General features: G+C 41.2%; 1 protein-coding gene across 1 annotated transcript in view; it reads left to right on the forward strand.

The window, feature by feature from the left end:
- LOC120226050 (zinc finger protein 208-like) overlaps window positions 1-13,742 on the forward strand; it is a 141,696-nt gene extending 127,954 nt beyond the window's left edge. Inside the window, 3 exon segments of the mRNA XM_039224246.1 lie at window positions 12,114-12,893; window positions 12,896-13,248; window positions 13,250-13,742. Of these exon segments, the coding sequence (XP_039080177.1) occupies window positions 12,114-12,893; window positions 12,896-13,248; window positions 13,250-13,390 (1,274 nt within the window). The 3' untranslated portion in view covers window positions 13,391-13,742.
- Window positions 13,743-14,922: the final 1,180 nt, after the last annotated feature.

A 14,922-nucleotide genomic window follows, 5' to 3' on the forward strand; every position in this document is an offset into this window, starting at 1 on the left:
GAGCCCAGAGCTTCAGCAGAGGGAGGAATTTACAGCCTGTAACTTCCGCATTCCTCGTTTCTGCTTGAGACAAGCAGTGTGGGAAGAAGAGCCCAGAGGAGGGAGCCTTTGATCAGGGACAGGTATTTCCTTATCATCCTGTCGGCCATCTTTTTTTTTTTTTTTTAATTTATTTCTGAGAGAGACAGCGTGAGCAGGGGAGAGTCAGAGGGAGAGGAAGACACAGAATCTGAAGTTGGCTCTGGGCTCTGAGCTAGCTGTCAGCACAGAGCCCGACCGGGGCTCGTAGTCACGAACTGTGAGATCATGACCTGAGCCCATGACCTGAGCCGAAGTCGGACGCTTAACCGACTGAACCACCCAGGCGCCCCCTGCCCGCCATATTATAATAGATTCTCCCCTCAGTTTCCTGCAAAGAAAAGCCTTGGTGTGAGAATCCTGCTACAAAAGAAATTAAAAAAAAAAAAGCCAGTGATTTTGCTTTTCGTTATGATGGCTCTGCTTTATGTTTTCACCTAATTTTTACCTTCTCAGGATACTCAAGGTAGGTGGTTAGAACCCTCCTTCCCTGTGTCCCAGAGACTCGTCTCCCTTCTCTCCAACCTGCCTTCCAGCAGGGCATCAACAGTTGTCAATTTCACATAAGTCCTGCAAGTATTGAAAATAGTCCCTTTGTGACAGATTAGGGGGGTGGGGGGGAGGGGTGGTGAGTGCTAGTTTCCTGTTGCTGACGGGGTCTGGTCCTGGGATAGCAGTCAAGGAAACAGTTCCCATTAAGGTCTGATCTCAATGCTCTCTCTGCTCTGGGTACAGTAGGTACGAAAATGCACAAATACATAAGATGGAAACAAAGACAGAATAACCTGCTCATGAGGATGTGGAAAAGTTACTTCAAAATATTCTGATATCACAAGAAATGGAAAGTATACGTGTTTGAAGTCTGTAAAAATGCACTGTATCCTCAAGGTTGTTTCTATTCTGACTTGCTGTTTGGGGGTCATAAGAACACACCTGTGGTCCTGTGTTGTTAGGTGTGCCTGAGGCACTGAGATCGCTTTGATTCCTTATAGCTGATGTTACATTCGTTTACTAGGCTTTGTGCTGCCAGATTTCTCCCCTAAAATATCCATATTTTCCTTCTTATCAGTTGAAATGATTTTAGGCAGATTCCCTGAGCGATTTCAAGACACCATCATATTTAAAATGGAAACTTTCTTCCAGTTTTCATTCCGTGTGTGTGTGTGTGTGTGTGTGTGTACTAATTAGAGAGAGACAGAGCGAGAGCAGTGAAGTTGTAGAGAGAGCGCATGAAACCCAAGCAGGCTCCACAGAGTCAGTGCAGAACCTCATTTGGGGCAAGAACTCACAAAACCATGAGACTCTGACCTGAAGTGAAATCAAGAGTCATGCTTAACTGACTGAGCACCCAGGCAGCCAGCCCTTCCTTGCAGTTTCTGATGAGGAGAACAAAGGGAAAAGAAATGTAGGTATCATTAAATTTTTGTACAACTTGCAACCCTCTGAGAAATACTTGAGACTGGCAGAGGAAGATATTCATCAAGATATTTACAACCGCTTTAATGTTAATGCTCTTCCAGAGGCAAAAAGCAAGTTTAGCTGGACAATAGCCAGACTTCCAGGGTCCAGTGAGTGTCTTTTAACCTATGACAATTCCTTTAGAAACTTATATTTCTACTCCTCAACTTAAAGTGTATACTCACTGGCTCCTCACCATCACACTGCAGCTCATTCTTTCCACAGATCCTGTCCCTGTGCTTTAATAAGATCAGTGTCGTTCACCCAAAGGCCTTAGGAATACTTTATTGAGCATTTATTTATTCCTGCCCCACGTCATATCAGTTTCCATTGGGCAGTGAAGGCCCTCATCTTGTGTAGTTCACTGCATAGTCATGACACAGACATGCTGTTCTATGCACTTCTTTGTGTTTTCAGAAAGGGAAGAATCACATAATTCACATGTTTGAGCATGTGAAAATCCCAAAGTACCATAGGGCACAAATGATGATTGAAACTAGAGCTTTCAATGAGGGGCGCCTGGGTGAATCCGTCGATTAAGTCTCCAATCTTGATTTCGGTGTAGATCATGATCTTGAGGTTCATGAGATCGAGCCCCATGTCAGGTAGCATGCTGACCACAGAAGCCCTTTTGGGAGTCTCTACCCCCCCCCCCGCACCCTTATCCTTTCTTAAAATAAATAAACACCAAATTTTTGAAATGTTTATTCATTTCTGAGAGAGACAGCGTGAGCAGCCAAAGGGCAGAGAGAGAGGAGACACAGAATGTGAAACAGCCTGCAGGCTCTGAGCTAGCAGTCAGCACAGAGCCCGACGCGGGGCTCGAACCCACGCACCATTAGATCATGACCTTAGCCCAGTCGGAGGCCCAACCGACTAAGCCACCCAGACGCCCCGACCCTAAATTTTTGAATAAGGCCTTCAAGGTGCCTGGGTGGCTCAGTTGTTCAAGTATCTGACTCAACTCAGATCACAATCTCAGGGTTCATGATGTCGAGTCCCACAACTCACTCACTTTCTCTCTGTCTCTGCCCCTCGTGGGATTCTCTCTCTCTCCAACTTCCCTCACTTGTGCCCTCTCTCAATTAAGAATAAATACGTTCAAATATTAAAAAATGATAAAATAAAAAGATTTCCAAGAAATATGATGTTATGGGATCATTGAGTTCTAAAGTCAAGAAACAAGTTTTAAGTTACTGTTTGATGCAAGACGGATAATTTATTGAAGTAGCACAGGACCAGGCCCCGTGGGCAGAAAGAACTGTACTTCGGCTGCATGAAGTTTATAAGTTCACAGGGGAAGGTAGATGCACAAAGTGTTCAATCACAAATGTTTCTGTAGATTTCTACTTGTATAACGACTTCCGCACGATTTCTCTGCTGCTTGTCTTTCAGTTCAGTATTTAACAACTGGTGAGACATATCAGCGGTCATGAGACCCTTTTCAAATGCAGTATCCAGGGCCCCCTGAGTGCCTCAGTCACAGCCTGGAGCCTACTTGGGATTATTTTTCTCCATCTCTCTGCCTCTCCCCCTTTTACAACATACTTGCCCATGCTCTCTCTCACAATATAAATAAACATTGAAAAGAAGAAGAAGCAGCAGCAGCAGAATGCAGGAAGCAGTCTTTATTTGGCGGTTACAAAAACTATGCAGGCTCTAGGTCAGGCTTCTGTGGTGAAGTGAACGTATTTCGATTTGTATCCCTCATTATAGTAGACTCAGAAATAAAAACTGTTATATTCATATCATTTATGTGTTTGTGTTGATGGTGTAAGGAAAAGACCTAAGCATCTTCCTCTACAGCTAGATTGAGGACTTTCATGACATTGAAATGTTTTTTGTTGGTTGGTTTTTTAAATTACTTTTGAGAGAGAGAGAAGGGCAGAGAAAGAGAAGGAGAGAGAGAATCCCAAAGAGTCTCCACACTGTCAGCCTAGAGCCTGAGGTGGGGCTTGAACTCAGAAACCTTGAGAACATGACTTGGCCTGAAATCACAAGTTGGACACCTAACTGGCTAAGCCACCCAGGCACTGCTCATTAAAACTGTTTCTTACTCACCCTGATAATTTTCTATTCTATCACTTTTAATGGTATATAACTACTTTCAAAACGTATGGGTGTGTGCATGGAATGTATACAGGAAGATCAGTTTTTGTGTGCATACCTTCTTCTTTCCATCATTCTTAGGATTGATCCTGCTATGAACATTGACTTAAGGTCCCTACTGTATATTGACCTGTGTGTCATTTTTTATCAACTCTATGTCAGTTAACCTGAATTAAAATTTGATCTGTACCATGTACCGAATGTTTGGCAAAATATTCACTAAAATAGAATAATGTGTTTCTTCTCTCAGATTTTTATTATTAATTTTCCATGAATTTATGGGAAACTTTTAATGTTATCTACTAACCAGGAAATGGTTGGAAAGGCTTGTTGCCACCTTTCTTAATATTCTAGTAGAACCTATAAAAACTTTTTTTAATGTTTTATTTATTTCTGAGAGATAGAGACAGCATGAGTGGGGGGGGTCAGAGAGAGAGGGAGATACAGAATGTGATGCAGGCTCCAGGCTCAGAGCTAGCTGTCAACACAGAGCCTGACGCGGGGATTGAACCCATGAACCGTGAGATCATAACTTGAGCCGAAGTCGGACGCTTAACCGACTGAGCCACCCAGGCGCCCCTAGTAGAACCTGTAATTGCAGTAAAACGCATTCAGTTCCACGTCCTCCAAGAGTTCCTCCCTTTGAGTTCTATTTCTTCGTATTGAAATATGTATCCCTTGGCGCATAGACTAATGCCTTTTTAGAAATGCAGACACCTTCCCCAAGATCTCCAAGATCTCCGGAACAGTATCTGCATTTAACTGGATCTCCAAAGCACTGTTGTGAATTCTAATTCATATTAGAATATGCTAAGTACATTTGTAACCCTCAAAACTTTCCCTTAAGAAATAGACACCACATGTTCTAAATGATGTAATACAGCATTCAAAAACGTGTATTCGTGGGGTGACTGGGTGGCTCAGTCAGGTGAGCGTCCGACTCCTGCTCAGGTCAGGATCTCACAGTTTGTAGGTTCAAGCCCCATGTTGGGCTCTGGGCTAACAGCTCAGAACCTGGATATTGCTTTGGATACTGTGTCTCCCTCTATCTCTGCTCCTCCCCCACGCATGCTCTCTCTCTGTCTCTCAAAAATAAGATATAAAGTTTAAAAATCATGTTTTAATGGGTGTACCTGTGTTGATGCCTTCATTTTACAAATTCTCTTGAATAAATACAATATTTATAACAGTTCATACCTCAAATTAAAGAATATATTACAGCATACTATTGTGTTAGAAATTTTCTTACTGCAGAAAGCAAGAAACTTCACTAACCCAGAACCAGTTCTCCTAATATAACGGAGCTAACAAGAGTTTAGTCCTTGGTGAATCACAAAAAACTGTATCAGGTGTGGATGTCAAACAAAGGATAATTTATATATAGGAAATAAGGAGATCACAAGGAAAACCTTCAAAGGAAGAGACTCAGGAGGAAGGGGCAATTGTTTGCCTTTTTTAAAAAAGATTATTTATTTAGATACAGAGAGAGCAGAGAAAGAGGGAGAAAGAGAACCTCAGGCAGGCTCTGCACTGAGCCCAATGCGGGGCTGAAACTCACGAACTATAAGATCATCACCTGAGCTGAAAACAAGAGTCGGGGGCTTAACTGCCTGAGCCACCCAGGTGCTCCGGAATGGTTTCCCTTTATTTAGGGATAGGGTGGATATTTAGAAAGGGGAGGCTGAGGACAAGTTGCACATGAACCTTAAGAAAACAGTTCTATACATTCTCTGTACGTTACACAGTAAATGACATTTGTGCTCCTCCATGGGTGGAGATATTAGTATTATAATGAGGTAAAAGGGTGGCTCAGTCCCTTGAGCTTCCGCCTCTTGATTTTGGCTCAAGTCATGATCTCACAGTCTTGAGATTAAGCCCCAAGTCAAGGTCCTTGGTGATGATTGAACCTGGTTGGAATTCTTATCTCTGCTCCACCCATACTTGTGCTCTCTCTTTGAGGAAAGAAACATTTTGAGAAATACATAATGGAGATAAAGGTAACTGTCCTCATTCCATGGTTTTTTTTTTTAATGTTTTATTTATTTCTAGGAGAGAGAGTGACAGCATGAGCAGGGAGGGTCAGAGAGAGAGGGAGTCACAGACTGAAACAGGCTCCAGGCTCTGAGCTGGCATTCAGCACACAGCCCGACGCGGGGCTCGAACCCACGAACAGCGAGATCATGACCTAAGCGAAAGTCGGACGCTTAACCGACTAAGCCACCCAGGCGCCCCTGTCCTCATTCCATGTTTACACTAAAGTTCATCTGCATAGATGGGAGTCAGGGGTTAAGCTCAGTTTGAGCCAATTCAAGGTCTTCCTCAGGGCAGTCATTACCTTTTGTTGGATATTTTCTGTTTCCACCACAGGACACTATGCCCATAGGCTGTTTTGCCTGAAGTAGGAGAGAGGTGTACATAAGAATAGTAAGTAACATGAGGGACTAAGGTCAGTGAGCGCAGGCAGGTAAGCAGTGAAGGTTCTGTCATGGGGTTCAGCAGGTGACATTAACTTCTCTCATAAGTACGATAGGTACCATTATGACCTCCTCATATGTCCACTTGGTAACTGTGGTGTTTGTTGCAGGGACTGCTGACCTTCAGGGATGTGGCCATAGAATTCTCTCAGGAGGAGTGGGGACGCCTGAACCACAGTCAGCGGGAACTGTACAGGGACGTGATGTTAGAGAACTATGGACACCTCCTCTTCTTGGGTGAGGATAACTCCCTCCAGTTTTCCCAAACCACACTGAGGGTTTTATTCCTTGTTTGATGACTGTCTCTAGGAAGCTTCCTCTTTGCATGACTGGGATTCAAATCCCTACAGTAAGGGAAAGATGTAGGGGTTTGTAGATGCAGAGAAAAATCTTCACGATTTTTCCTTTCAGGTGAGTTTTCTCTTCCTGAGAGTAACATCATCATTTTCTAGATTGATGGCAGTTCTAACCGGCCTTTCTTAAATGGCAATTCAATTGAGTGGCATAAAATGGTTCTTCCTTCTTCAATACCAATTTGTACTGATTATGGTAGTGGTAATACTTGGAAGTGGAGACCGAGCTGTGAACCTTTGGAAATCCCTCTTGTGTGTTCCAAAGAGGCTGTTGGGCAACAGCATTTGCGAATGATTTTCCAGAATTCTAGAATGTCCTCTCTTCTCTACTGAGGCCAATAGTGGGTTAAAAGGTAGAATCTGCAGCAATACTCTATCCCTTTGTTCTCACAAACAGGTTTTGTTGTGTCAAAGCTGGACCTGGTCATCTTTTTGGAACAAAAGAGGGAGCAATCGGATGTGAAGAGAAAGGAGACAGTAGGCTCCTACCCAGGTAGGTGGGAAGGAAGGAAGCAGATGACAGAGGGGAGGTCGCAATGTGAAGGAGGAAGACAGACTTTAACATGTGGTTTGAGCAGCTCTTCTTGAATAGAAATTAGTTTGAGACACCTAGTTTCATGTCTCTCCCTCTCACAGCGGACATCAGCTTTCCAACACATCACACTCATATTCTCTATGGATTGTCCTTCAGTTCCATTGAAGATCCTTCACATCTACAGTGAGGGCCTCCTTTGTCTCATTGGTTCTCCATTGCTTTGAGGGTTTGGGGAAATCTCTGCATTTCTGAGGAAGTCTATGTTAATTCATTTCTGAGTGTTCGCCTTGTGTGAGAAGTGTGTCAGGGTAGTGGTAGGTATATTGGGGTTTGGTACAGAAATCCCGGGAAAACTGGGGACTGATATCACATGTTATCTGGTTTATGCTTTCCAATATTATGGAGGCTTTCATCTCAATCATACAAAATTGAGACCCACTAATTTCATCAGATAATAAAGCACCTCCCTAAAATGAGAAAATCTCAACCTTTATTTACTTCAGAAGTTCAGGTTTTAGGGCGCATGGCTGGATCAGTTTTTGAAGCTTCTGACTTCAGCTGAAGTCACGATCTCACAGTTAGTGAATTTGAGTCCCACACAGCCCTCTGTGATGACAGCGCTGAGCAACCTGGGAATTGTCTCCCTTTCTCCCTCTCTGCTCCTCCCCTACTTAGTCTTATCTCTCTCTCAACATAAATACAAATAAACTTTAAGAACTAAGAGAAGTTCATTTTGTGTATTATTAACTAAAATAAGATATTTACACTGCATGTGTCCCATTCCTCACTGGCGAAGGAATTTAAAGCACCTATGATGTTGCCAGCATTCCTACATCGATTAATATCAAAGGGGCGATAGAACATTTAGAACTTAAAACTCGCAGTCCATAATGAAGTCTCAGTTGTTACATTATTTCTTAATACTTGAATCGTTTTAGAATTTTGTCATGTATACTATGAAGTTCATGTGACTTTGTCATATATGTTTTCACTTTCTGAGTAGTTGTGTATGAGATGACATTATGATTTATCACATTAAAATTTTTTTTTAATATTTTATTTATTTTTGAGAGAGAGATAGAGACAGCATGAGCCGGGGAGGGTCAAAGACAGGGGGAGACACAGAATCTGAAACAGGCTCCAGGCTCTGGGCTAGTTGTCAGCACAGAGCCCGATGCGGGGCTTGAACCCACGAAACGTGAGACCATGACCCAAGCTGAAGTCAGACGCTTAACCGACTGAGCCACCCAGGCGCCCCTACATTAAAATTTTTTAAATTTTTTTTGATTTTAATGCCTATTTTTGTGAGAGAGAGAGAGCGAGTGAGCAGGAGAGGGCAGAGGCAGAGGTGACACAGAATTAGAGGCATGCTCCAGACTCTGAGCTATCTACACAGAGTCTGACATGGGGCTCAAACCCACAAATTGTGAGATCATGATCTGAGTCTGTCTGATGCTCAGCTGACTGAGCCACTCAGGTGTCCCTATCTGTCCCAGATCAGTAGTTCTGAAATGACAGGGGCATTTGCTTTATAACAAATGAGGGTGATGGTTAGTAAAATTTCTGTATGTAGAAAAAAGTTTCAATTGTAAATGAAATTTATTTCAGAAAAAATGAATCATTAGTTTTTCTACTTTTCTCAGAATGTATCTGAATTCAATCCCAGAGATTTTTTTAATAATGTGCTTGCTATTTACAATACTGCCAGTGCTTGTTTACTCAGAAATGAGATTTGGGGGAACATGAGTGGCTTAGAGCGTTGAACATCAGACTCTTGAATTCAGTTCAGGCATGATCTCATGGTATGTGAGTTTTTAACCTGGATCCTGCTCTGCACTGACAGCATGGAGCCTGCTTGGGACTTTTTCTCCCTCTCTCTCTGCCTCTTTTATTTTCTTTCTTTGTCTCCCTCTGTGTTACCCTGTCTCTCTCACAATATGCTTTAAAAAAAAAAAACTTAAAGGAAATGGCTTTTGTTGCTCGATTCTAAAGAATGGATTACACTCTTAAAATTTATGTAATTGGAAGGATCTATTAACACAATACACTTTTAATATCTTTTAACTGCTTCATTCATAAGATTTTTCATTAGAGGTTTCCATGGTTGGTGTTTTTTTTTTCTTAATGTTCACTTATTTTTGAGAGAGGCTGTGTGTGAGTAGGGGAAGGGCAGGGAGAGAGACACACACACAGAATCCGAAGCAGGTTCCTGGCGCTAAGCTGTCAGCACAGACCCTGACACCGACCTCAAACTCATGAGCCGGTAAGATCATGACCTGAGCTGAAGTTGGCCACTTAACTGACTGAGCCACCCAGGTGCCCCTCCATGGTTAGTTTTAATTAACATACTTCACAACATTACTGTCATACCAATAATTTGAAATGCTCCATTTCTTTTATGTGTATACAGTCACAGTTTAATATTATGGCTACATAGGGGCATCAGGGTGGCTCAGTTGTTTAACTGTCAGGCTCTTGATTTAGGCTTAGGTCATGGTCTCACAGTTTGTGAGTTCACGCCCTGTGTCCAGCTCTGTGACAACAGTGGATATAATGGTTTGTTATACCTTTAAGGTATTTTAAGTAATCTCTAAGGAAACCACAATGAAAATATGTACAAATATATTCACCAATAAACAGATAAAAAATTTAATTCTATTCTCATGACAACACACATAGAGAATAAACAACATTCACTGACCACTAACCCAGGAAAGAAATAACAGGATGATTCACAAAGTATGCCAGGGTAATATTTCTAGAGACAAATAGTAAGATAATTGTATTGGCAGAGGGCATAAAGGTGATTTATGTTTGAGTGACACTCACACTGTCCGAAAATGTAATGAGCTGAAAATTGTCACCCTGTACGAAAATACACAGGTAAAAACAAAACCACACCTAAAGCTGAAGTTGAAAAATAATGTAGTGGAAAAATCCATACAAAAGGAACCACATTATTATCGAATTGCAAAATCAGAATAAGACAAACTATAACCCAATAATTCTACATAAAAATGGTGAATTATGTAAAGGAATGTTACTATACATTTATTTTTTCTTTTGGGAGAGAGAGAGCACCAGGGGAGGAGGAACAGAGATGGAGGGAGGGAGAGAGAGAATCCCAAGCATGTTCTGCTCTGTCACCACACAGCCCAATGCAGGGCTCGAAGTCCTAAAATGTGAGATCATGACCTGAGGTGAAATCAACAGTCAGACTCAACCAACTAAAACAGCACCCAGGAGTCCCTGTGTATCTATTATTGTAAATTGTTTCCTTTTTAAAAATACTTAATGTTTATTCATTTTTGAGAAGGAGAGACAAGAGTCTGAACATGGGAGGGGCATAGACAGAGGGAGACACAGAATCTGAAGCAGCTCCAGGCTCGGAGCTGTCAGCACAAAGTCTGACACGGGGCTCCAACTCACTGACCCTGAAATCATGGCCTGAGCTGAACCTGGATACTGAAAGTACTGAACCACCTAGGTCACCTGTAGCTATAATACTGAACTCTGAGTGTGCATCCAGGAAAAAACTGAACACTTTGAACTAGTGGCATGTCTTCAAGGACAGTAAAATTGTAAAGTATATTCATTAATATACAACATGGAAACCTCTAATGAAAACCCTGATGTATTAAGCACTTAAAAGACAGTATAACACAGAATTTAAGGGCATAACCCATTTTTTAGGATCAAGCAAGAAATTTTCATTTCTTTTAAGGTTCCCCCCTCCCACGTATTTCAAGAGATGGAGAGTTAGAGAGTGGAGGAGGAGCAAAGAAAGAGGAGAGAATTCCAAGCAGGTTCGACACTGTCAGTGCCAAACAGGATGTGGGGTGGAACTCCTTAACGACAAGATGATGACCTGAACTGAAACCAAGAGTCAGATGCTCAACCCTCTGAGCCACCCGCAAAACCTCTTATTTCTAAATAAACAAATGCCACCGAAGTTGTAAAATATGCCAACAATAACATTATATAAAAATAGTTGGAATTAAATACAGATACAATCTGAGTGATGTAGAAAAACTAATGATTCATTTTTCCTAAAGTTAAAGTTCTCTGATTTCAGTTTTGTGTGCCAGAAATTTTAATTGTATTCACCTGACAGTAGTATGTGGAATGATTTTTCTTTTATTCATTACCTTTCAGCTGTGTCTTCAAATGGCCCTCAGAGCCTCCTTCCAAAGATGTGCATAGAAACTTCTTTCCAGAGAGTGTCAGTGGGTAGATGTAAAGAGAACGTCATTGAGAATGGACTCTTAGTGATAGACGGGAACAGTGCTGGGGAGAGAGAAGGGCACCAAAGATGTCATGAAGCACCTATGCAAATGGAGACAACTTCCCATTATAAGAGTCTCACTGCCCCAATCGGTGAAGGATCTAAAGCATTTTGGGGAACGCCCATTTTGAAGTCCATTACTTCTGCAAAGCAGTGTGTTTCTATAGGCAAAGGCTCAAATCAAGTGGTGAAACACACATATTTGCAGAACAAAAATTTTGAAAATCTGGGAAGTGACCTTGTCCATCATGAAAACACACATTTGTACCATTTTGGCCATAGGATTTCATTGACCTTTCAGTCAAATATTTCTGAATATCAGAGATTTAAAACTGGAGGAGAAAGTGGTAAGTGGCATCCATTTGAAGGGTCCTTCTCTGAGCAATCGACCTTAAACCCTAACCACAGCATTTTCAATGAAAACAGAATTGCTTATTGCAGTGAATCTGAGACAATACTTAACCAGGGTTCAAATGTTATGAAACATCGAAGGACATGTTTGTCAGAGAACCATTATGAATCAAATAAATGTAAAGAAGTGTTTCATGAAAGCTCCAACCTTCTTATACATAAGATTACACATTTGGGAGAAAATCCTTCAAAGTATAATGATTGTGGGAAAATTCCTAATCAGTCCTCTAATGATCATGATCATCAGAGGATTCATGTGGGAAAAAACCCATCTACATGCAGTGAACTTGGGAACATGTTTAGTGAGTCATCAAGGGTAAATATAAATAAGAAAATGCAGAGTGGACAGAAAGAATACATTGGTAAGGAATGTGACAGAGCCCTCAACTGGCACTCAACACAACTTCAACATCAGCGAGTGCATACTGGAGACAAACCTTACAAATGTGAAGAATGTAGTAAAACCTTTAATTATGGCTCATCAGTAAATGGACATAAACTAATCAGTACTGGCGAGGAACCTTACCAATGTAAAGAATGTGGCAAGGCCTTTAACTGGCCCAGAGCTCTTAATCAGCATCACAGAATCCATAGTGGAGAGAAACCTTACCAATGTAAAGAATGTGGCAAGGCCTTTAAATTGCCCTCAGCTCTTAATCGACATCACAGAATCCATACTGGAGAGAAACCTTACAAGTGTAAAGAATGTGGCAAGGCCTTTACTGGATCCTCAGCCCTTAAGGAGCATCACAGAATCCATAGTGGAGAGAGACCTTACAAGTGTAAAGAATGCGGCAAGGCCTTTATGCACTACTCAAAACTTACTCGACATCACAGAGTCCATACTGGAGAGAAACCTTACCAATGTAGAGAATGTGGAAAGACCTTTGCCCAGCACTCAAATCTATCTGCACATCAGAAAATGCATATTGGAGAGAAACCCTACCAATGTAAAGAATGTGGCAAGGCCTTTGCTGGATCCTCAACCCTTAAGGAACATCACAGAATCCATACTGGAGAGAAACCTTACAAGTGTAAAGAATGCGGCAAGGCCTTTAACTGGTCTTCATCCCTGAATCAACATCACAGAATCCATACTGGAGAGAAACCTTACCAATGTAAAGAATGTGGCAAGGCCTTTACACATCGCTCATCCCAGATTCAACATAACAGAATCCATACCAGAGGAAAGTTATCTGTAATGAATGTGGCAAGGCCTTTACCCACAACGCAGATATTACCAAACATCACAAAATCCATACTGGAGCAAAACCTCACCAAAGTAAAGAATGTAGCAAGCCCTTTAAGAACTGCTCAGCTCTGAATCAACATCACAGAATCCATACTGGAGAGAAACCTTACAAGAGTAAAGAATATGGGAAGGCCTTTAACTGGCCCTCAGCCCTTAATCAACATAACATAATCCATACTGGAGAGAAACCTTACCAATGTAGAGAATGTGGAAAGACCTTTACCCAGCACTCAAATCTATCTGCACATCAGAAAATTCATCTTGGAGAGAAACCTTACCAATGTAAGGAATCGTGGCAAGGCCTTTACGTACCGCTCATACCTTATTCAACACCACAGAATCCATACTGGGGAGAAGCCTCACCAATGTAAACAATGTGACAAGGCCTTCACCCAAGAATCAAGCCTTAGTCGACATCACGGAATTCATACTTGATGGAAACCAATGTAAAGAATGTTCTATGGTCTTTAATCATTCTTTAATCTTTACTTTTACTGCAGAATTCATACTAGAGCAAATCTTCCAAACTTAAGGATAGTGCAAAACGTTTTGTGGACAGCTCACCCCTTACTTCCCATTGGAAAATGTATCCTGCAGAATAACCACGGAATACTAAAGAATGTGTCAAGGCTTTGAAGCAATGCTACACCCTGACTCCTGATCGAAGAGGGAACACTGGGGAGGACTTTGCAAATATAAAGAATTTGGGAAGCCTGTTCATCAGAGGTGAAGCTTCAGTCTGCATCACAGAACTCATACTGGAGAAAACACTTAATCTATGAGGAATGTGGTAAACTTCCATGACTGCCTAACCCTACTCTGCATCACAGACATTTTACTGAGGAGAAACATGACAAAAGTAAAGAACGTGTCCGGCCATTTGCTGGAATTCACAACTTCCTCATTATCATAGCTCTCTTAGTGGATAGAACATGTGGAGAAAGTTGCAGGGCTTATGACTGGAATTGGATCCTTAATCAATATCCTAAAGTACACACGAGATGTAAATTCTACAGACATAATGACTGAGGAAAGGCCTTCATATTAAATGTACACGTTAGCAAGCACCAGACACTTCTTCATAAAAGAAGGTATCTTGAAAGATATAAATCTTTACAAGGATATTTAACGGAATATCAAATGCCAATAAATGTCTCAGAATTCACATTGCAAAGTAGTACATCAGTCTCTACTCAGACACACATCAAAATACTAATGATAAGGAATAATACAATGTTAAACAGTGTATATGCCATTATGCCTCAAGAGATTAAATGGATCAATTTTTGCATAGGCACGTTAATTTCAGTCTGTGCTGTTTTTTCTCACCTCAACGCTAAGTGACATCTGTGACTAGTAAACATTAATATATTTCTACTCTCGAATTACTTCCAAAATTCATTAGTTCCCAGTGGTTTTTGAAAATTATGTGGCTGATTGTTGATGCATGAAAGATATGACGTGCCCTTCTTTATTAGGTGTGACTTGTGTCATTTTTCATGGAAGATGGACAACATAATATACCATTTATGAAGAAAATCTTCATGGAGATGCTTTTTTTGGTGAAATCATTGATGTAAGTTCTAATGTAATAGGTGTTCAGAACACCATTCTTTCCCTTGTATTAAAAATGAAAATCTTGGGATGACTGGGTGGTTCAGTCATTTGAGTGTCCAATCAGCTCAGGTCATGATCTCATGGTTCATGTGTTTGAGCCCCGTGTCGGGCTCATTGCTGACAGCTCAGATTCTGGAGCCTTTTTCAGATTCTATGTCTCCCTCTCCTGCTCTCTCATCCCCTGCCCTGCTCACATACTGTCTCTCTCTCTGAAATAAATAAAGAATAATAATAAAAGTAAAACTCTTGACTATTGTAAATAAAATAATGTCCCAAATGGTCTATAAGGAAAAAAGAGGTGACAGGTTAGTAAAACACTGGTATATCTTCACCATGGTCATAGTTAGAGA

The sequence above is a fragment of the Hyaena hyaena genome, unplaced genomic scaffold (assembly GCF_003009895.1).
Source record: "Hyaena hyaena isolate Hyena2069 unplaced genomic scaffold, ASM300989v1 scaffold_1589, whole genome shotgun sequence".
NCBI classification, from domain to species: domain Eukaryota; kingdom Metazoa; phylum Chordata; class Mammalia; order Carnivora; family Hyaenidae; genus Hyaena; species Hyaena hyaena.